The sequence below is a fragment of the Microtus pennsylvanicus genome, chromosome 7 (assembly GCF_037038515.1).
Source record: "Microtus pennsylvanicus isolate mMicPen1 chromosome 7, mMicPen1.hap1, whole genome shotgun sequence".
Classification (NCBI taxonomy): Eukaryota; Metazoa; Chordata; class Mammalia; order Rodentia; family Cricetidae; genus Microtus; species Microtus pennsylvanicus.
Genome location: NC_134585.1, coordinates 4,692,597 through 4,716,890, shown reverse-complemented (window position 1 = coordinate 4,716,890; position 24,294 = coordinate 4,692,597). Strand labels below are relative to the sequence as shown.

Here is a 24,294-nt window from a genome sequence, read left to right as displayed (position 1 = left end):
TGGAAACTTGCAACTTTTATTAAATATTCATTCACCCGTTTGCCGCTGCCACCCAGAGCAAGAAAAAAATAATTATCAAAATAGAATTAAAAAACCAAACCACAAAACAAATTAAACCTGATCCCCAGCAGTCTAGGTACAGGCCACTCTCTGCCTCTCTGCCATAGACAGAGTGAAGAGCCACTGGGGAGCTGTGGCCTGGGAACCCACTCCAGCCACAGGCCCCTGAGGAATTAATTCTGACTGCGTTGGCAGGAAGTCCCTGGTGCCAAGTGGCTAGGCATCTTGGCCAACCTACCCCCAGGAAGTGGTTATTGCTGGGAGACGCCGGGCTGAAGAGCTGTCTACCTTTCCCCTGGTGGCAGACCAGTCAGGGTGGAGGCCAGTCCTCACCTACCTAGTTCCCATCTCTCTGAGAAAGAGAGTGTACAGAAGCGAATTTTCCCCCAAGGGAGGTAAGCAGGTGTCCAGGGCAGCCTGGTGACCACACTGGTTGTTCTCGGTCCCCACTGTCCGCTGCCTAACCCTCATCTTAGGTGTGGCCCACAGCCCTTTCCATTAGAGGCCATTTTCCTGCGGCCCTCTCATCCCAGCGGCCTAAGTGGTCATCTTCTTGGGGTCAGCCACAGCCAGGGCCCCAGAGGCAGGGCCGCCGTCGAGTGTGGCACCTTCTCCAGAACCGTGTGGAGCCGGTCCTCTTGGGTTCAGCAGCCACTCTCTGCCACTGCGGTTTCCAGAGTCATAGTCCCTTGCTGCATGGCAGCGGTGGCTACACTTATGGCCTCCTCCAGGGTCTGCTGCTCCTCCAACTGTGAAGAGGGTGCACAGGAAGGACAGCGTGAGACCCCAGCCAAGGCACGTGTGATCACCTGAGCTTTCTAATGTACAAAATTCCCCGATAAAAAAAGTCCTATTAGGCATGGTCTAGGGAGACCACACGCTGCCTCAGGGTCAGAGACACCAGACAGCTTATAAAAGAGTAACTGGCTGGGTAGTGGCATATACCTTTAATCACAGCACTTGGGAGACAAAGAATCTCTGAGTTTGAGACCAGCCTGGTTTTTACATAGCAAGTTCCAGGACAGCCAGGGCTGTTACACAGAGAAACCCTGTCACCAAAAACCAAACCAAAGCAAACAAACTAACAAAAAAGAGTAACTAGCTAGAAATGTCCTTGGAAGGAAGGTACCTTCCTTATCTCCTGGGTGAAGAGAGAGACTCAAGAAGACAGGGCTTGCGTCAGTCACCCCCAGGGCAAGGATGTCCCCACTCTCCTTCAGACATGCGCATGCTGGCAGAGAGGAATCCTAACAAGGCTTCACTGCCCTCTCTGGTCAGGGACCCTTCCCTCCTTTCTTCTACCCACCTGAACGGCGATGTGTGTTCCGTTAGCTGTGGCCAACAGCGCCACCTGTTGATGATGAAGAGACGCCACACTTGAGTCCTCAGTTACCAGGGCCCCAGAGGTAATGATTGTGACCTGAAAACAGAAGGGAAGACCGTCCAGCTACCTGCAGCACCTACCCCTTCCCCATGCAAGTAAAATGCTCCCAACGGAGAAAGCCATATGCGTCAGATTAAGCAGCTTGGGCTCAGAATTACACAAGGTTGAATCTTTCTTCAGTGAGGTTGGCAGTGTGGTAGTGATGGTACTGGAGACCGATCCTCAGGAGTGGCGCAGGCACAACAACCACCTCGCTACAACCCTAGTCCTTAGCGCTGATACAGGCCACTATGCCTACTCTGTCCTAGACACTGTCTGGAGATGGTCTGTTTTAAAGATGAAGGTTGCTGAGGAGACTTTTTTTTTTTTTTGAGACAGGGTCTCTCTTTCCTATCCTGTCTGTTCTAGAAATTGCTGTATAGAACAGGCTGGCTTTGAACTCACAGAACTGCTGCCCAGATGCTGGGATTAAGGTGTGCATCACCACTCCTGACCTTAATTTTATTTTGTAATAGGAACGGAACCTAGGACTTTGCCTATGCAGACAGGAAATCTGCTACTGAGCCATGCCCACATCCCTTGTACTCTTGCTTGAGACAGGGTCTCACCAAGTTGCCCAGATTGACCTTACACTTGTGATCTTCCTGCCTCAGTCCCCCAGGGAGCTACAATTATAGGCCTATGCCACCAGGCCTGTCAGGGAGACCTTCTATGCCATCTTCCTCGTGAACTGTCTTAATTGGTTTGGACTGCACGTTTAATGCCCCCATGGGAAGGAACACAGAGAACAAGCAAACCGCCTGGTCATACGGGCTGAGTCTGGGTGCCATCGGCGCTGACCATGGTGACTGTATGTGTGCCAGCTGTGGCCAGTTCATCGTGGTGGCTGGGGATAGTGACGGTGGTGCTGCCGTGCTGAGTCACCACACTGATGGCACTCCCCAGGGCCTGCAGCTCTTCAGGGGACAGGCTGACCTGCCGACAGGAGGGAGATGAGCTGGACGGGGCATCAGAAGAGGGCTGTGTGAGCGCACCCACAGGCCACATGCTACGCTAGACAGCTTGGCTTACAGAAGCTGAGAGAGAGAGAGAGCGTGGCTGGGGACCAGGACCACGACACAGGGCCATGGTTGCAGAGAGGACCACGCAGGGCATCCCACCGGCACTTCTACTTCCCACTACTTTGCCCCTATAAGCCGCTGCATGCAGGTCAGGATCTGCACCTAACCTGTCTTCCTGCTCACTCTGGAAGGAGGAGGCACACTAAACAACAAGGTATGGCCAAGGGGCAGGATATTCTGTCACCGGCCCTTTTGAGAGCATGCATGCATTCGGATGAAGAGCAACAGCCTCAGAGAAGGGAAGAGACTGGGAGGAGCAGGTCCCCTCAAGGACCACACGGGTCTCCTCAGTCTTAGCTCTTTCAAGTCCATAAAGGCAAAACAGGAGCATGGGTGGCGGTGAGACTGAGAACTTCAGGGCTCCCCAGAGTCCCCAGACTGGAGGAGCCACTCGGAAACTGCTCCACCCATCCCCAGGGTCTCTACCTGCTGGGCACCATCCTGAGTGATCAGAGCCACCTGGGAGGCCCCATCTTCCTCGGTCACCATGGCTACTTGGGTTGGGATGTCATTGCTCTCTTCCTTCACCTCCGAAAGGTAAGCAATGTGGGCTCGTTTGGTTGGTGGGCTTTCCTCAGCAGCAGAGGCAGCTAGGAGAGGAGGGCCCAGGCTGTCACCTGCTGCCAGACACCAGGAGAGGCCCTGTGGGCCCCACCTCCCCGCTTCCGGCTCCCTCACCCTCCAGCTGCTGCTGCTGCTCATACAGGGCCTGCTCACTCTCCTCGGTGGCCTCCAGCTCCCCATGCGCGCTACGCTTGTGCATGGCCAGGGTGGAGGTCTGCCGGTAGGTCTTGCCGCAGCTGCTGCACGTATAGGGCTTGCAGTGTGTGTGCACCACGTGGTGCTTGTACAGGCTCGAGTACTCAGTGAAGCGTTTTCCGCAGCCTGGCACCGTGCAAACATATGGCTTCTCCCCTGGGGACACTGGGCTGTGAGGGGGCGGGAACTGGGGCTGGCAAGGGGAAAGCTAAGGGGATAGGGCTGGGGGACAGGGCTGGTGAGGGGAGAGCAGAGGAGCTGAGGACTGAGTGGCAGGGGTTGGGGAGACAGGAGGGCATGAGAGTGGGACCCCTGCACCCAGAGACAAGGTGGAAAGAGCAAGGTCGGGCTCTGAGAAGGGGAGTGAGTAGGGCATTCTAATGTGTGTGGGGGTGAGGGTTCGAACAGCAGAGACAGTGGGGCAGAGCGAAGTGTCAGGGAGGAAGGGAGAAATGGGGCACACGGTTGAGAAATGATAGAAAGCTGGACAAAGGGTGTGACCCTGGAAGGGTAAGGACTCAGAGCCATATGCACAGTAGAAGCTCGGAGGGGACGAGGGTGACATTTCACTGTTTCTTCCAGACCACTCCTGACCCTGGCCTCTTTCAAGAGCTCAGTGGGTATGTGGCTAGGGACTGTCCAAGTCCACGAAGGGTGGACAAGACCTGTCAGATTAAACCCAACTACCAACGGGTAACTGTTCACAGGAGGTGACAGTCATCTGGGTGACCCACCCCAACTCAGCCTGGAGTAGCTGGCAGAGAAGGGCTGGAGCTGAGAGGTGTCCCAAATCAGAAGCCTACAGGAGATGGGGCCTGGGAGAGGGCAGTGCTCACATGCCAGTCGGCCCACCTGTATGGATGCGCACGTGATTCTTGTAGTTGGTGGCACTGGTGAAGCCACGGCCACAGTGGGGCTCAGGGCAGGTGTAGGGCCGCTCGCCCGTGTGGGTACGCACATGTACCTTCCGGATGTTCGATGTGGTAAAGGAGCGGCCACAGCCCTCAAAAGGACACCGGAATGGGCGTTCACCTATGTAGACAGGGATTCGAGAGGAGGCTCAGGAGGACCAGGGCAAGAAGGGATGGCCCCGGGCTCTGGGACTCGGTCCGAAAAACACCCCTGGCCGCTGTGGACAGTGTGGCGGGGCCCAGCCTACCTGTGTGGGTCCGGACGTGCTTCTGCAGGTCCCCTGAGGTCTTGAAGGCTTTGCTGCACAGCTCCTCTGGGCACTTGTATGGTTTCTCACCCGTATGAGTACGGACATGACTTTTTAGCCCATAGCCTAGCCATGTGTGGTGGAAAGTGAAAAGAGCAGCCAGCGGAACCCCATCCCTCAATGCCTACCTTATTTAGAGGCTCTCTGTCTAACGTGATCTTCTGGAAGGCTCTAGAGGCCCAGGACAACCTCTGTCCCGCCCAGGAAAAGCCCATAATGTCCCATGATATTCCCTAAGGCCAGATGGAGACCTTCCAGAACATGACATTCAGGGGGAGCCTAGAGAAGTAGGACCAAAGGGTCCTTGTTTCACTGGGAAAGCAAAGCTAGAAAGGCCTCAGCCCTCTGCAGCCCACAGCTGGCGCTGTCAGAGCTTATACAAGAGGCAGACTTCTCTACCCGTGCCCAGCCTCTCCTGAAGGCCCAGCCCCCACAGGCTCTCACTGGGAGCAGGTTCTTCAGGGAGCACACATCTCTCTCAGTGGTTTCTCTGGGATAGCAGTCTGAGCTTGGCCACCTGAGGAGGTCTCTAGGTAGATCTAGAACCCTTTGCTCTCAACTGGAAGCAGACCATGACTTCATTCAGGTGTATTACCTGTGGCAAAGGCCTTTCCACAGCTGGGGAAGTCACACCTGTAGGGACGGTCACCCGTGTGAGCTCGTTCATGTACCTGTGGGGAAAAGCAAACCCATAACTCAGCGCTCAGTGTGATGGGGATGGACTCAGCTCTTTGGTTCTCCCTCATCTGTGTCCTGGCTGGCTTCCTTTGAACATGCCTCTTCCCTCCAGCAGGTGGCAGGAGGCTGGGGCAGGGCAGTGCCAGGGTAGAAGTACAGTCTCCCAGGGAAGAAGATAGGGCTAAAAGTTGTCAGTCCTTACCTTTAAGTGATGGGCAGTGGTGTAGAGACGGCCACAGCCCTTGTAGCCGCAGCGGAAAGCTCTGTCTCCAATCTGCTGTCCTTTGCCATTATGGGGAGCCGAGCTACCATGCAGAACCTGAGAAGAAAATCTTGGTGTCCCTAAACATACTCCCTGCAAAGATGAGAAGGAGGATACAAGACCCAGCTGGTGGCCCGAGACCCAGGGAACAGAACTAAACTTCCTGGGTCAGGAGCAGAAAAGCTGAGCGCTCACATCTTCCAACACAAGCCCAAGACAGAGCTGAAGTGGCATGAGGCTTCAAATCTCCAAGTCCACGCCAGTGGCACACTTCCTACTACACCTTCTAGGTGTCCCCAAATAGCACCACCAAGTGTTCAAAAATTCTCACTCAAACCCAGAGCATGGAGTAGCTCCGTGTGACCACAGGCTGGACTCTAGAAGGGAAGGGCTGAGACAAGAAGACACACCAGTCCCTTGAGCAATGTGCTTAGAACGGGAGCTCCTTTCCAGAGTTTTATATGTAGATGATGTGTATGAGAGAGTGTCTCTGAGGCAGCTAGACAGGCAGGGTCAGACAAACAGGCATAGGACGTGACAACAGGGCTGGCATGGGCATGGTGCAGCCCTGATGGGTTAAATCTGAACATTACAGGGCACCTAGGAGGATCTCCTAGATAGCTGCGAAGGCGGGAAGTGACAGGTTAAATCTGAACATTACAGGGCACCTGGAGGATCTCCTAGATAGCTGCGAAGGCGGGAAGTGACAGGTTAAATCTGAACATTACAGGGCACCTAGGAGGATCTCCTAGATAGCTGCGAAGGCGGGAAGTGACAGGTTAAGTCTGAACATTACAGGGCACCTAGGAGGATCTCCTAGATAGCTGCGAAGGCGGGAAGTGACAGGTTAAATCTGAACTTTACAGGGCACCTGGAGGATGTCCTAGATAGCTGGGAAGGCGGGAAGTGACAGGTTAAATCTGAACATTACAGGGCACCTGGAGGATCTCCTAGATAGCTGGGAAGGCGGGAAGTGACAGGTTAAATCTGAACATTACAGGGCACCTGGAGGATCTCCTAGATAGCTGGGAAGGCGGGAAGTGACAGGTTAAATCTGAACATTACAGGGCACCTGGAGGATCTCCTAGATAGCTGCGAAGGCGGGAAGCAGGGTTGCTGGGATGGCTACACTTGAACTAGGCTGAGTTAGAAAGCTGACCACACACACACTAGGAGGCCGGGGTTCAGAAGCAAGTCCTCTTCTTCCCAGTGGGAGGTCCTGCTGGGAGGAGCACACACAGCAGGCACAGTGGGGACAGCGGGCACAGCGGGCAGGGGTCAGAATCATCAGAGCCAGAATTGACTGCTGAAATCACCTGATCCCACTTAGTTTACTCTCTCAGCTCAGGTCTTAGAGGCAGCAACTCTCCTGAGCTGGACCAGGCAGCGGCAGAGCCAGCACTGACCTCACGGCTCTTGTTTTAAATAAAGCCCCATTCTCTTGGTCTTTAATATTCCCAGAGTCATAATGGCTGAAAGGAGCTGTGACATAGTGGCCTGAGGTGGTTTTGTGCTTTCTTTTGAAGAGGCAGGAGAATTTCCTCTTTTCTCCCATAGCTTATAAAACCAACTCTCCCAGCATGCAGGTTAGCCAGTGTTTGGGAAACTGCCCATCCACCCAGCTCTGTGGTTGGCCCAAGGGGAGCACGCCCATGGCCCACGGTTTTCTGTTCCTGTCCTCAGCAGGGAAGACAGCAGGTCCAGGAGACTCTGGAGAACCAGAGCCTTCTCTCAGGGCTCCTGTTCCACGAATCCTAGTTGTCCTGGTATATGTGGCCTGCTCACTGCCTGCTGGGTTTACTTCCCCAAGCGACTAAGTAAGTCTGAGAAGCAATAAATACAGCAGCATTTTACTTCAGTGGGTGGAAAAACTAATAAAAGACACGGGCAGAGCTTTCCCAAAGAGCAGAGGATTATCACGGCAGCCCGAGTGGGCCTGGGTCTGCCTTCCTACCACACGGAAGCCACTGCTCCCTGGGCAGCCTTCCCTCCTCCGGCAGTGTAAACAACAGTAAGTGCACACAGCTGTCTGTCACAGCCCCAGCGGTCAAAGGCACTCATTGGGAGAAGACTGATAGGAGCTGGGGTAGAGGGCTCAAGCGAGAGCAGCTGTGGCTGTGCCCAAGCACAGGCCTGCCTGTTCTCTAGAGGTGAAGTTCTACGCTTTGCTTCCGTTTGATGGATATTGTGTGGTCCAGGCTGGCTTCAGGCTCCTTTCTCCGAGGTCAAGGGCTGAGATTCTAGGCTCAGACCACTACACTTGGCCATACAAGTAAGGTTTTGGCAGTGTCAAGAGGTGGTGGGCAGGTAAGGCCCTCTACTCTCCCGAGCAAAGGCAGTGCCAGGCTCTGCATGCTCACCTTGTTTGCATATTGCTCCAGGGCCACCACTGTGTCTGTGCTGAAGCCCTCTTCGTCCTCGGCTGCCAGGTCCTCCAAGCCCACCTCTGTTTGCACAGCCAGGATGGTGCTGTCCGACGGCTCAGACACAGGGTGATGAATGTAGGCGGTGGAGCCGTCTTCCAGCTGGACAGATTCCAGGGCGCTGGGGTCATAGCCCTCTACAGGGCACACGAAGTTAGTCCTGATGCCACACAGGGGAGACCCAGCTGAGACCCTGGCTTTAAATTATGAGTGGTAAGTACACCAATGGGGGGAGGAGGGGTCAGTGTGGACTTTACAGCCTTCACTGTGACTTTTCTCTTGTTGGTCCTCCTGGGGCAGTCTCACATAAGGACAAGGCCTCCCAGGGTATAATGACTGGGACTCAGCAGCTCCTTGAGGGCCTGGTCCATTATCTTAGGATAAAGACCTGAACCTCTACTCTGATGAGTCCGCAGTACTCCGGCCTTGGCCCTCGCCCCTCTGCCGTTTCCCAGGCTTCTTGCTCCAGTAGATCCTTGATGTCACCTCCCACCTCCACTTCTGCACTCGCTGGTCCTGTCTGGAGCGCTGAGTCCAAGCTGCCGCTCCTCTTCCCCAGTTCCCAGCTGCTTAGACTGTGGCTAGTGACCCCGGACGGCTCTACATAACCGCATATTGGAATCGTGAAAAATTGGGCCCCTCTAGGTGTTTCTGCGTGTGCAATGGCTAAAACCTGATTCAAACAAAACGTGCAGGGATCTGGGGTGTTGCTGGAAGTCCTTGCTAGTGTTGCAGCATGTGACTCCACTGGAGCCTCAGTTCTGAACACACAACACAAACCAGCCCCGCCTGAAACACCCAGCCAGTTCAAATTCAAGACCATGTCATAATCTGCAGCTTTAACTCTTCATACAAAGTGAATTACAGAAATAGTTATTAAAAATTGTATTTTTCTATTGTATCAAGTATCAAGTCAGTCTACTTTGGACTATATTGTGTTACAGATTTGATTTTAAAAATTGCAGTTTGGCATGGCAGGGAAACCCAGAGACAGCTGACCCAAAGCTCACAGACTCTAGTCCGACAGTTAGGGAGTCTGCACAGGACTGACCTAGACCCTCTGCATGTGGGTGACAGTTGTGTAGCTTGGTCTGTTTGTGGGGCCCCTAGCAGGGGCACCAGGATCGTCCCTGGCACATGAGCTGGCTTCTGGAACCTATTCCCTGTGGGGGGGTGCCTCAATCAGCCTTGATGCAGAGGCAGGGGCTTGGTCCTGCTTCAACTCGATATGCCATGCTTTGTTGACTCTCATGGGAGGCCTGGCCCTTTCTGAGGAGTGGTTATGGGGTAGAAAGAAGGTGGGGGGAGGTACCTGGAGGAAAGGAGGAGTCAGAAAACACTGCATCCTCTGGAATTGGAGCTACAAGCATTTGAACACTGCCTGACTGGGGTGCTGGGAACCAAGCCTGGGACCTCTGTAAGTGCAGGAAGTGCTCCTAACTGCTGTGTCATCTCTCCAGCCCCAAAACTGTAAATTTCTTTATGATTCACTATCAGTGACTGTTTATGCATATATAAATGTTACATACCTATAAATCTAGGGCTATGTACAATTTCTAGTGCAGAAAGGGGTCAGAAAGGGAAGAGGCTGGCGCAGCGCAGCACCCGAGGAGTCTATCCGGCCTTGCTGTATACAGCCGGTTCATCCAGGACAGCTGGCCAACAGCTGAACAGGCCGTCTGATTTTGTTCTGCTGTGTATGCTCCGGCCCAAACACAGTGCCGAGGGTGGACTTGCCCACGGAACCACTTCCAATCTAAATGATTATTCTTTTGTACATTAGAAACTATTTTCTTTTGGGTCTTTGAGACAGGCTCATTCTATAGCTCCGGCTAGCCCAGAACACACTAAGTAGCACAGACTGCCCCTGAGCTCCTGGCAATCCTGCCTCAGCTTCCTAAGCGATGGGAGTGTGGGATGAGCCACGACACTTGCTGGGGAGCTTCCTTCACTGCTAAAGATGAGCAGGTTTCTTTTCCCTGGCTTGTGATAGTGCCCTCAGGTCCAATGCAAAGACCTAAGTCTTGATGGCTGGTCTGGTGCCAAAGTCAGCACCAAAGCCTATGCCAATGTTTAAGACTTGCTGCCATCTTATGACAGAGGCAGCTGCTTGTGTGGTCTGCCCCAGGGAAGGCGTGCAAGGCTGCTCTCGGGTAAGCAAGGCTGTGTCTCTGGGAAGACAGTGCTTGTGTTGACCGCCTGGCTCCGGCCAGTTCTGCCTCTTCTTTCCCACCAGGCGTGCCGACCATGGCCCACCTTTGGGTGTGCGGTGTATGTAGGCCACGCTGCCATCCTCCAGCTGCACAGGCTGGCCATCCTCAAAGGAGAAAGACTCTGTAAAGGGAGCAGCACCAACCATCCTCAGGAGCGTGCAGCCATGGAGGGAGCCTCAGGGAGGGCTGCCAGGCCCCGCTCTGAACAGGGACGTGCCAGGACGCCTCACCTTTCTGTATCGTCACCTGGTGGATGTACGCAGCGGTCCCGTCCTCCAGCTGGATCACCTGCCCTTCAAGCAGCTTCTCTCCTGGGAGGTGGAAGCAAAGAAATGGGCCAGGCACAGGTCTGCCACATGCTTGTCTGCTTTGGTAGACGCCCATGGAGTCTCTGAATTCATGCCTGTGACCCAAGCATGGGTGACATTTACAATGTTCTCTCATTCCCCACTTCCTAAGCCTCAGTCTGGAGGCACTAAGGGAAAAGACATCCTGCCACGGGGTAACCTTCAGGTGTCCCCTTGGGCCACTGACCCAGGAGTGATCTCCTCCAGTGCTCCAGCCAGGCCTGCGAAGGTAAGAGCCTCTAATCTAGCACAGAGCTGCTGGGGTGGAGCTGTGCATAGAAGGAAGAGTGTCCTGAGACCAGGGACGATCCCAAATGCTAAAAATTCAGATGCAGACCAAACTAATGCAAAAAACACATCACCTCATTTTCCCTGTAACTGTATGCCAAACCTGGGGCCTCCAACAAGGCAGGCCTTGGTGTGGGCAGCAGCTGTAATGGGCTCTGGAGCTAGGACAAACCTCCCAAGTGTAAATTCCAGGTTCTTACTCATTGTGTGACCCTGAGCCACTTATTTAGCCCATGTCTCAGCTTCCTGTTCATATTCTTAACAACCCTCCCTTCCTTATATGGTAGCTGTGAGGACTGGGTTTCCTGGGAACATGCCAGGGTATGGTCAGCCCTCCCTGAACTTCCGGGCTCACGATAGCAAATCTACTGTGCAGTTTGAAAGCCAGTTGTGGTGGTGCACACCTATAACCCCAGCATGTGGGAAGTGGTGGCAGGACCAGGAGTTCAAGGTCAGCCTCAGCCAGGACTACAGGAAAGACTTTCTTGAAAAACAAACAAAAGAAATGGAAGTAAAGCAACAGGAAGCTATGGTGTATGTGTGCACATGTGTGTGTGTGTGTGTGTGTGTGTGTGTGTCTGCACGTATGTGCCGGAGGTCTACGTTGGGTGTCATCCCTCAATAAGCCTTCTCTTGTTTTTGAGACACTGTCTCTCACTGGTTGACCAGAAGTTTCCAGATGAAGCAAGGCTGGCAGGCCAGTGTCCCCAGCGAGCCTGCTGCTTCTGTCTTCCATCAGTGGGATTACATGCATGCACCATCCATCGCACACAGCTTTTTATGTGGGTGCTGAGAGTTGAACTTGGGTCCTCAAGCTTGTATGCTGACAGGGTGAGCCATCTGCCTAGCCTGAGTGTCGCTACTGTGCTATGGGCCCACGCACTGTCATGAGCCATGTTCCCATAACGGATCTATGAAATGTCAAGCCCCATGTCCACCCCACTCAAAGCATTTCTCATTACAGGATCTTGCTGTGACCCAGGTGACCGGAATTCACTGACCAGACAAATAAAGACCTCACAGCCGTGTGCCTTCCTCTTTCTGCCTTCTAAATGCCGGGATGACAGGCGTGGGCATCATGCCAGGCAGGGTCTCACTCATGAGCTGTACCCCTAATCTTTGATTTTATCTTTTAGACAGGGTCTCGATATATGGTCCAAGTTATCAGTCCTCTTGGGAACACAGATGTGGGCTTTTTTATCTCTTCTCTCAGACAAGGTCTTGTGCTGCCCAGGTTGGCCTCACAGTCATTACAGAGCTGAGGATGACCTTGACTTCCTCCATCCTCCTGCTTTTACTGCCCAAGTTCTGGGCTCACAGGAATGAGCCACCAGGTCTGGGTGACTCCTGGAATTAGACTCAAATGCTCCCTGCTCAGGTGGTCCTCTCAGGAGGGCAGAAAGAGGAATGGGAGTGAGAAGAGAAAGCAAGAAGGGGAGATGAACAAGTTCATGCCAGAGACAGGTTTGTTCCTTCCTTCAGACAGTTCCTCTAAGTCAGCAGAACCACCAGCTGGCTTCTGCTGCTATGCCCCGCAGGGGAATCCCCAACCTTGCCCCTAGAGGGAGTCTTCTTGGGTTCTCTTATAAAGGGCAGATGACTCACCAGTCATGGTCATGGAGTTGTACACAACCTTCAATAACAAATGTCTTCCTGTTTTGGAAAGTTCTGGAAACTACAGGAGGGGGGCTTGGCTGGAAGAAGTGGGTCTCTGGGGGTTAGGTGGTGAGTGTGTGCGTCACTTCCTCCTTCCTGTCTGCCATGAGGTGAACAGCTCTCTCCCACTACCCACAGGCTCCTGTTGGCCATGACGTTCTGCCCAAGCAGGAGGTTAAATGACTATAGACTGGACACCTTCAAACCGTGAGCCAGAGTAACCTTTCCCCTCCGTGTCATTTCTGGGAGGTTTTCATCACAGCAAGGCAGAAGAACTCACAGAAACGGGTGCCAGAGAAGGGGGTGCCGGCTGTGCCCATGGTGTAGATCTTAAGTCTTGAGAACTTTTTGTGGGAGGGCTTTGAAAAAGTTTGGAGAGGCAAGTCACAAAAAGCTCAGGCTGCTGTAAGTAAACTTAGGCAGTTCCTGTGGGAGTTCGGAAGCCCAGGATGCCAAGAGGCAGTGGTCAGTTGAGACCAGGCTCCCGTGATTTTAGATGGGAAGAGGAATTCTAGGGGACATGGACTGGAGGGCCATTCTTGGTACATTCTGGCAAAGAGCATCGTCCGTGTCCTAAGATTTTGAGTAAGGTTGAGTTTAAAAGGAAAAGACTAATTATTTTGGTGAAGGAAATTTTTTAAATGTTTAAATGACATTTATTTGTTTGTGTGCATGTGAGTGTGTACAAGTGCATGCACACACACTGCAACTTGATGGAGAAGGCGGGGAACAGATTCAAGAACAATGGCAGAAAGACACAGAGAGGTGGAGGAGGCAAAGGCTTAACTTACGGAGGGAAGATTTACGAGGAGCGGCTTCTAGGCCAGAGAGCTCACTTCTTTGCTGTTGTGCCCTTTTAAGACAGGGTCCCACTCTGTAGCGCAGGCTAGCCCCAGTCTCCCACGTGTAGAGATTGTAGGCCTGGGCCTGCCTGACAACTGCTTTTATTCATTCAACTACCTATTCCCTGTGGGAAGCTGGCACAAGGGAAGTCACAGGGTCTAAGGAGAAACACAGCCCCATCTAAATTCTTTCTCTCACAGGCGTCACCAGAGGGACAGGACTTGTAACGGAAAGTCAGAGAGTTTGGGGCTTTAGCAGCATTGTAGAGAAAACACATTGGCAAGAGAACAATCCTAGACAGGCCACAAACAACAGTTTGTGACAGGCCTTTCAGAAGCCTGGCCACCTCCTCAAGAGCTTTACAGAGGACACCTAGGTGTGTCTCACATCATTATCAAGAAACAAAATTTTAGGCTGGACTTGGTGACGAGCACCTTTAATCCCAGCACTCAGGAGGCAGAGGCAGGTGGATCTCTGAGTTTGAGGCCAGCATGGTCTACAAAGCGAGTTCTAGGACAGCCAGGATGACACAGAGAAATCCTGTCTCGAAAAACCAAAACAACAACAAACAAACTAATAAAGAAAGGAAACAATTTTAAGTGAGCAAACAAACAGAAACAGGCGGCACCTGTAGACCCAGGCATGGGAGCTCAGCCATGTACTGAAAGGGAGGCGGCAACACGGCCACAGGGAGAGCGGTGCTTACCGCATTTAGGAAAGGTGGGAGGAGACAACAATGCCTGGGGCACGTCTGAGAATGCTGGAAGAAAGGAGGAGCACCCCACCCAAAGGAGGAGCACCCCACCCAAAGGCCCATATGCCCAACAGCACTCTGCTGGCTCCACACTCGCCTGGATTTGAACTTCCTTGACAGAGGAGGCAGGATGCCAGATGGAACACGCGACTGCTAACTAAGTCTGAATTTCAAACAAACTTTCATTACGAGTATCCCTCATCTGAAAATCTAAAGTCTACAATGCTTGAAATCCTAATGACTTTAGATTAGGAAGGTGCAAGCTCAGGTCTGTGCAACATTCCAAACCCAAGTCTCCAAACCTGGTATGTGTCGTCTGGTCCTGAACACTTGCATAAGGGATAGCTCATCTGCTCTTAAAGCTCTTTAAAATTCGCTTTTACTTTTAATTAGGTATATATGTGCATGGGGTGCTATGTATATATGGGTAACCTCAGACACCAGAATAGGGTGTTGGATCCCCTGGAGCTGGAGTTACTGGCAGTCGTGGGCCGCCTAACATAGGTGCTGGAGACCCAACTCGGGTCCTCTCTAACTGAGCCAGCCTCAGCTCCCCAGTCTACTCTTAAGGACTGTGTAGATCTGTTTTGTGATTTGATCCTATAAATACATGACCCATGCAAATTTGAGGACATACTTATACTACCAAAGAATCTGTTACTTACCTGCAACTCAAATTTCTTTGTGAACCCAACATTTTTTATTTCTGGCACCTACTAATGTCAGACAGTAAGGCACAAACTGCACACTGGGATGCCCCCTTCTGAACCTAGGGTATCTGGTACATGGTAGAGACTCAGGAAGACAGTCCAGGGCTTACGCTTTCCTGAATCAGGGTGGTAAACTGCCTTTATCTAGGAAGGACCATAAAATGGAATAGTTGTGTCTGAAAGCAGAGGCCTTGACTTGCAGGTGAGCACCTGCTCACCCATCCCATGAGGGTTTACTCTAAGGAGTGCTCTTCCCTCATGTACATATGAGACCCTCACACAGAGGCTGCTCCGGGCAAGGACAAGCAGGCAGGAGGGCAGTGAGGCGGTGATGCTACTGGAAGCGGCTGAGACACAGGACTCAGGTCCCCGGCAACACTCACCTTTGACAGCTTGCTGGACGTAGGCTGTCGTCCCATCACTGAGGGTCACCGTCTGCAGCCCCAAGCTTTCCATGACAAACTGCTACTTGTGTCTTCAGACATGAAGTTGGCTTCTGGCCACCAATGAGGTCAGAGATTTCCTTCTGGGTCACCAATCTGAGAAAATGGATAATGTCACATAAAAAGGCTTCACGGCTTCCTCCTGCTGCAATGACTGAGGCCAGCCAAGAACACACAGCCATGTTTACAGAGAACTAAGTGGGTTCCTCTGGGAAGTGTACAAAATACACACACGGAGCTCTAGATGGTGAGCGTAGAAGCACGCTGGTCAAGCTGCATGTGAAGCCAAAGTCCATGGATCTGAATCCTTTGAGATTCACTCCCTTTAAAGGCTGTAGGCAGGCAGCTCCCTGTCTGGTTCTCTGGGCTTGTTCAGCATCTTCCCTGCGCTCAGACCCATCCGTCCACTGGCACTGCCGACCATCCTCAAGGAATAAGCAAGTCTCTAACAGAATTCACAGTGTCCCCACTCCAAGGATGGCAACTGAATCCCCCCATGGCGGGTCATTCCTGAGGACTGTCCTCCTAACAGTCGCCTACCTATCTCAGGGCAGTACCACTTCTCAATGGTCAGAAAGCCCCTATCCGTGTGCTCAAATAGTCTTGATGGCTTCTGGCCTTTTTTCTAATAGGCTGTGAGAATGACATTAAAACAAACAAACAAAAGACCTAAAGCGGCACTCCCGACTTCCTCAAAGCAGCATCCAGCCAAGTTCTGGGCTCCCCTTCCAAAGCACGAATTTAGCCTGTTGGCGGAATGCAGAAAATCACGGAGCAGACAGACGGATACGGGGTGCAAAAGCTAGGACTAAAGAGCACACGTGCTCTGTGCTTCCCCTCTTCGCAAAGGTTCACTCTGATCTGGTCCACAGCCAAACTTCTCACAGACGAAAAACGTTAGTCTGGGAGGGACAAAGGCTGATGGAACACGGGGCAAACAGATCAAAAACAGATTTGGTAGAGCTGTGTTAACAAAAACGATTCTATATTTGTTACTACAGAAAAGGACTTCAGTGCACATCAAGACGCGAGCCTAATTCTGTGGTTTCTAAATGATGAGGAGAGAAGAGGAAATTAGTAACAGAAAACTGCATTGCTCTACTGAGATGTAAAGCATCTACACACGTTTCTGTCAGAAAGCACACCGGCTTTAAAAGCCCAGCTCACGTTTGCATGGTTATGTGGCTATTCCAACTGCAGAGATGGGAGCCAGTCACAGGAAACGGAGTGACTAGGTGGAGTGGATCATTCCCAGTTCCAAAGGGCAGGGAATGTATGTCCCTACCCTTACAGAACAGAACTCATTTCAAATAAAATGAAATCTCAGCTGCATGTTGAAGCAGGATTTTAACACCTCAACTTGTGACAGCCAGCGTGATTATCACTGCTGGATCTCAGCCTCACTTCTCATTCACCGAAGTCTAGACTCGAGGCATAAGCAAGTCGGCAGGGGTACAGACTAGCGGTGACAGAGTAAGCCCTTTCTTATTCAATTATTTTTCCACGGAGCACAGGAAAGCTGGGCTGATGCTCAGTTAGAAGCCTCACCCACTGCTGACCATCATTCGTGGTGCTGGAAGGTGCTCCACACACCACCAGAGGAGAAAGTAAGGATCGGCCTCATCCCACATATGAATCCCATGAGCTACAGTCATGGCCTGCCTGCAAGTACACCCATTGGTACAGTAATGGGAGTAACCAACCACCCCTTGAGTGGCATGCCTTTAATCCTAGCACTTGGAAGGCAGAGGCAGGTTATCTCTGTGTGCCCAAGGCCAGCCTATACTACATAGCAAATTCCAGGCCAGTAGGGATATACAGCAAGACCCTGCCTAAAAAAAGAAAGAAAAAAAAATATTAGCAGAGCAATGATCAAAGGTATTCAGCCATGGTCACCACTGGCTCGACGAGGACCACTGATGTGAAGAATGATATATTCTATCAGCACTAGGAGGGACAGGATGCTTAGACACCATTTTATCAAGACATCAAAGTGGAACAATCTGCAAAATCTTAATAAGGAAGAGAAAGTAGCTCTGACCTTCAGAAGGAGAAAAAAGACGTTGGATAAAAGAGCTTGTTAGAAAGATCAATAGTTGGGGAATATTTTAATAAAAGAACTGTGAAATATATTAAAAATAGACATATGCTGGGTGTGACAGCGCATGCTGTAAATTTACAAGGCTCATACAGGAGGATCCCCAGGAAGTTAGGGTCAGCCTGGGCTACACAGTGAGACTTGTTTCAATAAAGCAATAAAGAAGGCAAAAGAGTTAGAGAGACATCTTAACACAAAGACGTCCAACTGAAAACCAGTCACTGGGAGACCATTAGAAGGGTGAGCCCAGAGCACCGACAGCATCACACAGGCCAAGGGTGTGGACGGACTGATGTGAACGCCCACCCTCTGCCACTGGGCATGCAAGAGGGGGCGCAGCCTCCAGGGACCACACCCCTTGGTTATCCAGATGAACTGAGAACACACTCACAGACGCATTTATTCAAAGTTGCCTAAACTGACAGAAACCAAGCAAACTGTGGGACATCCTTACGGAGGAACAGTTAAAGCTTTAAAACATGTGCGTGTGCACGCATATGTGTGTGTGTGTACACGTATCTGAGTGTGTGTGGAGGTCACAGGCTGGAGGCCGACATCAGGAGACTTCCTTAATCACTCTGTGCCTTACTTTTGAGAAAGGCTCTTAGGAACCTGAGACTCACTGATTGGCTAGAGTGCTGAGGATCTGTCTGTCTCCAGCTCCCTAGGGCTGGAGCTGCAGAGGCACACAGCTGCATCCAGGTTTTAAGCCATCAGGGCCTGCCAGCAGTGAAGCTCGCTGGTGGCTCGCCTGCAGAGCTCCAGGAGGGGAGACTCACAGGCCCCAGATCATGTCCTGTGTGGTATCAGCGCGTCACACACGGCAGTGCTCCCAGGTTATTACTTATGAACCAAGGAAGAAAAGAGGAAATTTATCGTCAACATGATGCCCAGTCAAAGCTCAGCGGCCTCGAAGGCTCCCACTCCACCCACACGCTGTCTTGTTTATTCTGAGCCGCAAACCCATCCATATCCACAATGGAAGCTGAGAGGACAGGTCCTTTCTAGACACTGTGGGGCCACACAGCTCCGTGGGGGCAGAGCCCAGGCAGACTCCCAGACCGCTAGCTTCTCCTTCTACCCGCATCCGCTGCCCAGTGCTAGGAAAGGAGAGTTACTAAGGCCCCACAGATTTGCATACTGAGCTACTTACCAACAGCTCTATGGGCTGTTTAACACCACTCACAACTAACTTGTTTATTCCAGGACAGCCAGCGCTACCTAAAGAAACCCTGTCTAAGACTAAAAAACATGAATTCCACCCAGATGTGGTAACACACACCTTTAACCCCAGCGCTCAGGAAGCAGAAGCAGGTGGATCTGTGAGTTCGAGGACAGCCTGATCTACAGAGTGAGTTCCAGGACAGCCAGGGATACAAAGAGAAACCCTGTCTGGAAAAGAAACAAACAAACAACAACAACAACAAAAGCTCAGGTCATCCTCTCTTACATAAATTTGAGCCCAGCCTTGGGAAGGGGGAGTGAATTCCTAATCTCCCCTCTCAATCTGACTTTCCAAACTCTTTCCCTCACTATGAGGGAATTCCATCCTTCAGTTGCCAAGGCTACAAACTGGAGTTGTCCTCAATATATTTACTACACATTCAATCCATCCATCCGTTGGTACCTTTTTGAAAGCAAGTCCACAACTCAACAATTTCGTTTTTACTCCTTTACTTTGGATCCAAGCCATCAACTTTTCTTTTCTGGACCACTGCAGGAGCACCCCATCAGTGCCCACTGCAGGGGCACCCTATCAGCGCCCACTGCAGGGGCACCCCATCAGCGCCCACTGCAGGAGCCCATCAGGGCCTGTCCTCCAACTCTGCCCCATACAATTTAGTCTCAACATGGCAGCTAGAATGAGCTTTCAAGAACGTAAGTCAAATCATGCCAGTCTTCTGCCTAGACTCCTCTGGTGGCTGGCGGCCTATGAGACCCAAGATCTGCGCCCAATCCACTCCACACCTCAGCAGCTCCACTCTTTATCTCTTGTCAAAATGCAGCCATTTCGGTACCACAGCTGTACTGGCTGGCTCTTCATGTTTTTAGAATATACAAGGCTTATTTCTGCTTCAGGGCCTTTGTGCTTGCCTGTCTACTGTTAGGAAAATAAATTTCCTTCGGATATATGCCAGGCTCATTTCTAACTTCTTTCTGGTCTTTGCTCAAATGTCACCTTTTCAGCAATAAGTTCCTTGCCACTCTGTCTAAAACAAGAATCCTGGCCACTCTCTCTTCTGTATTTAATGGTTCCAACTGTTTTGTTTGCTTTACTGTCTGTCTCTCTTGTCTATTCCCCAATGGGCAAATTCAGTCTCCTATCCCTAGCACCTAAAAGAGTACTTTGCATACGGCAGACAAAATATTTATAGGATGGATGGATGGATGGATGGATGGATGGATGGATGGATGGATGGACGGACGGACACCCATCCCTTCAAGACCTCCAAGCAGGTCAGAAGGGGAAGATCCTTGTTGCGCCTGGGCTCCCAGGGTACCCTCTCACTGCCTCACCTGTTCCCAGGTCCAGTCCAGCTATTAACCACCAGAGCCCTCTCCTGAGCTGGGGAGCACCAGAGCCCTCACCTGAGCTGGGGAGCACCAGAGCCCTCTCCTGAGCTGGGGAGCAGGACGGTACCAGGGCAACAGGTTCTTGTTGCTAGGAAAGCACAGGTTCCAGGCCTCTACAGAGACCTCTGCAGAGGCTGATTTTTAAATTTAGCACAAACAGAAGAGGTCAGACACAGGGTAGCGCTAAATATTCTCCTCAGTCTAGGTAAGTCCCACTTCAGTACTGGAGGCTCACTGCTTGGAGGCGTTCTCTGAGGAACAGGGATAAATTTGTGCTTATTCATCTACCTTCTCCACCACCATCTCCTGACGTAGATTTCCACACACAGAAAAGTAGAATATTCGAACTTTCACAGGCCCAGTGATTTCCTACAGTCAGCTAGCAACCTTGGTTCCCTGTTCTCCACTCTTACCTAAGCAGTTCATGGAGCCATTTTCTTAAAGCAGTCTGTACAAGGTAGCCCCTGACTGTCACCACTGGACCCCAACGCCTCTAAAACTGTCTACGTATCATGTGTGGGTGCACTCTCCTCAGGAGCATGCCATCTGCGAGGAGGTCCGAGGACAACTGGGAGGAGTCAGTTCTCTCTGACCACATGGGTCCTGGGGCACTGGGCTCTTTACTTGCTGAGCCATCTTGCCTGGAGTGCAGTGCCAAAGCCTCGCACTGTTAGCCACCCCCTCTCCAGAACAATGGCTAAACAGAGCGGCATCTGAGTCCCACAATGTCTGGCTGTCGGCATGCTGAGGGCTCTGGGGACGGAGGGTGCGGCTACAGGAGGTGTGTTTCAGAGCCCACTCAGCGCAGTAAGCACTGACTGACTGACTGATGCTTTCTACAGACAAGAGGGAGGAGGATTAAGATACCAGAAGATGAAAGGATCCAGCCTCTATTCTCCAGGAAGCCACAGGGCGGCTAGTGGAGGAAAAGAGTACATGCACAAGGCAGATTATGTCCTGTACCCTAGGAAGATAAAAGCAATGATGCAGACTGCAGGAGCCTTCTGAGATCCATCCTCAGAGTTCTGGGCTCTCACCTTCTGCTGTTTATGGCTATACAACCAAGACTGGGTGAACAGACGCTGGGCACGGTTCTTGGTTCTTTGATGTCCTATCTGCTACTCACCATCTGGCTTCCAGTGGGAGGGGAGCCAAGGACTTGGAAAACAATAGGGCCAATTCAGTGCTGGGGAGGCTGACAACACATTCTAGCCTCAGAGGGTCTGGAGCAAAGCAACTGTAGGAGGAGGCTGGGAACAAGAGTGTGTTCAGGAGACACAGCCAACCGAGGCTGAAGCACTTCCCAGGGCTCTCTCCCTACTACCTGAAGACAGGAACTCTTGGGGCTCTGGTATCTGAATCCATCAGATGTTCCCAAAGAGTGCAGTTCTCAGCGCAAACCCGAGGCACAGGATGTCTGCCCTGCAGGCCTGAAAGCTGCAGCCCCAGAATTCAAAGCCCTGCAGGGCCTGAGAGCAGAGCCCTGTGGGAGGGAGAGTCACGATGTTGTCAACTGAGACAGGCGGGATGGAGCCTGCGCGGTGAGAAAGAGGGAAGAAAGAAAGGCAATTTCTATCTGAATACGAAGGGGATGAGATGCAGGGTTTGAGCGGGGTGTGGGCAGAAGGGTGGAGCCCTAGAATAGGCAAGGGTATATAGTCTATGAAGGGTGGGGCTGTGCTGGGCAGAAGTGACTCATTTCACAGAAACTGTGCCTATTACAAGGTCACTAGAAGAACTAATTAGAGGTTTCAGGGGTCAGGATGTGGCTGGGATGGCAGAAGTTAGGGAATAATCAAGGATGCACACTGAAAACAGGTTTCCAATTGCATAGGGATTCCTTGGGCCTGAGAGCTGGGAGCGCTAAGGTCCCAACTTTGAGCAAAGGACAGACACAAGGGCTGAGACTGTAGCTCAGCGGTAACAGTGCTTGCTTAGCACTGCAGGTGTTAAGGTTAACTGGGGCCAGGACATGCTACCCCAAAGCACAGCCATCTGAAGACTTGAGAACCAAGATCTCGCTTCTCTTCTCCTCTGAAGCAGGTCATAAGACCATCATGTGCAGATGCCCTTCCTATGCCCAATGGATAAAAGCATCCTTCTTCTTAAAGATGCAGGCCACAGGCAAGAGCCCAGCCATCTGGAGCTTGTTACGTGACCCCACCCCCATCTACTGCACTCCCATGGCCTTCCATTCTTCCTGAACCACCCATCTTCATCAAGCCTAGAAGTAAGATATACAGGTGTAAGCCTCAGGTCTTCACCTCCTTCGCAGAAAGCTTTCCATGGGGTAAGTTACGCTAAACAAACATACGCTTTTCACGTGTTAGTCTGGCTTTTGTTACATGAGCCTCAAACAGGGATTTTAAGAAGGTATGTATGTCCCTCCCACCGAAGGGACAGGGTCTTAGGGGAAAAGAAGTCAAAAGTCACAAAGAGGATGAGAAAAGCCACAAAGTCATGGGATAAAGGGCGCTAAAAACCCTTGTGGGTCTCAAAATAAGCTGATGAATCTAAGAATTTAATGAAGTTTGAGAATTACAAGAAAGCAAGGAACAAGGGTCTGAGGAGAATCTGGGAAACGAGAAAGTGAAGAGATGGGAGACAATGGAGTTAGTGGGTTTCTGAGATGGTTCAAAGGAATGAATTCCAGGTCCTTTACTAAAGCAACTCCCAGGAAAAGTGGGGGAGGGAGTGGTGACGGAGAGGTAACGCTATTTTATATAAAGCTTGCTATACAGTAGCTGCTGCAGAGTGGGCAATCACTAAGGAGCTGTGGAAGTTGAAGTGTGAGGGAGTTGCCCTCGTCAGACTGGGAGAGGGACTCCAAGATGGCAGCAGTAGTGACTGGCATGGGCCAAGTGCTCATTGTCTGTGGAGTTCCTGGCACCCAGGACTTCACCCATAACAACTGCCGTACCTTAAAGGTTTTCTGTGGGCCAGCAACGGTGCTGAACATCCTGCATGTGTTACTGCATCATCATGGGCACATGCCCATGTTCACAACCCTCTCTTGGCAGCATAGTGACAGAGGGGTTGGGAGGTTTTAAATGGTATGCCGAAAGTTGCAGAGCTGAATGGCCAAGCTTATGAAGTCAACAGCGCACAGGGAAAGCTCTCCTGCGACACTGCTTTCCCAGACAGGTAGAGCCCGATCAAGGGGGCATGGGTGTGGACAATTAAGTGTAGGCTCGTGAGAATGAAGAAGAATGAGGCAAGTGGACCCTGGGGCACTTCTAGGGCAGAGTACAAAAAAGCCCCCTGGTTTTCTCTTGACCAAGAATTGCGGAACTTTAATCGGAAGGAACATCAGGGAGCATCAAACTCAACCACACAAAATATTGACCAGACGCTGAAGTCCAGCCTAAGGAAAGGACAGCTCCCAGGCTCCCCAAGCCCAACACGATAGAATCTGGACTTGAACCTGGGACCACACACTCAACCCAGAATCTTGATGCCCCCATTGATATACTTCATTCCGTATACTCTTCAGCACCACCATGGTGGCGGTGGTGAGGGGCTTACGTTATGTGCTGATTGACACTGGAGCCTGGGGGAGTCAAAGACGGGTGTCAGTGGGGCGAAGATCACGAGAGTTATGGAGATGAGTTGGGTGGGAAAGTACCGGAGTCTGAGTTGCAGTGGTCAGGAGAATTTTGAAGGCTGTCCACAGAGGATAGTTTAGGGGTCACTAGGGGCTGTGGGGATCTGGGAGCTGTGTGATCACTGTATCAGAACTGAAGCAGGGCTGGGGTTAGCAGTCAATGAATCAGGGGTCACCTGGTAAGGTCTGCGGGGGGGGGGGGAGTGGGTGAGGTGTGTGTCTGGGGTCAAAGAGGTGGAGGCGGGCGCGGTCACGGGGTGGGGTTTGGGAGCCCTGGGGGAGGAGTCCAGGGCGGAATGGAGGGGCAGGGACCCTAGGTGGGGGTGGGGCCAGGCCGCCGTCCCGGGAGGCCCAGCTGCCCGGCCATGACCCGAGGAGGGTGGGCACGACGGGCTCCGGACCTTCCCGGGGCCCCGCGTCCGCCCGGCCTCCCGCCTCGGGGCACGGTGGACCCACTCTTCCCGCGGCCACCAACCTGACAGCCCCCGAGGGCGACTCCGCCGACAGACCGCCATGCACCGGGCCCTGCCACCAGCGCCGGCCCCGCAACCCGCCTGCGCCATAGCCCGCCCGCCCGCGCGCGGCTTGCCTCGCGCGATATCCAGGTTCCAGGGCGGCCGCACTTCCCTCTGGCTCCCGGCGCGGCCTCCGCTGGGCCCCGGAACCCGGATGACCAAGCGCGGGGCCACGCTCCAGCCCGCCCCCCTCTGTCGCGCCGGCCGGCCTGTTTATCCCGGTTCCCGGGCCTCCGGAGAGCCTCGGAGCTCCGCCCCGGCTTCCCTCACTGCTGGCTGCCGGGTGACGCGGCCTCGCCAGCCGGGGCGCCCGGGGAGGGCGTGATGACATCACGACGCCGGG

General features: G+C 52.3%; 1 protein-coding gene across 5 annotated transcripts; it reads right to left on the bottom strand.

Annotated features, from left to right (window-relative positions):
- Positions 1-24,251, bottom strand: Znf76 (zinc finger protein 76). Of its 5 annotated transcripts, none has more exons than XM_075979690.1 (14): positions 23,912-24,250; positions 15,101-15,256; positions 10,350-10,430; positions 10,163-10,240; positions 7,844-8,043; positions 5,424-5,540; positions 5,139-5,214; positions 4,484-4,609; positions 4,177-4,356; positions 3,244-3,480; positions 2,992-3,155; positions 2,255-2,419; positions 1,367-1,480; positions 1-809 (listed from the first exon to the last, which is right to left on the bottom strand). In XM_075979690.1, the coding sequence occupies exons 2-14, from the start codon at positions 15,171-15,173 to the stop codon at positions 705-707; spliced, it is 1,716 nt and encodes a 571-aa protein (XP_075835805.1). In that variant the 5' UTR covers positions 15,174-15,256; positions 23,912-24,250; the 3' UTR covers positions 1-704. The 5 variants fall into 5 exon arrangements, with proteins under 5 accessions (XP_075835805.1, XP_075835806.1, XP_075835808.1 ...); XM_075979691.1 differs by having other exon boundaries at positions 24,026-24,250; XM_075979693.1 differs by lacking the exon at positions 2,255-2,419 and having other exon boundaries at positions 23,912-24,251.
- Between the last annotated feature and the right edge of the window lie 43 nt (positions 24,252-24,294).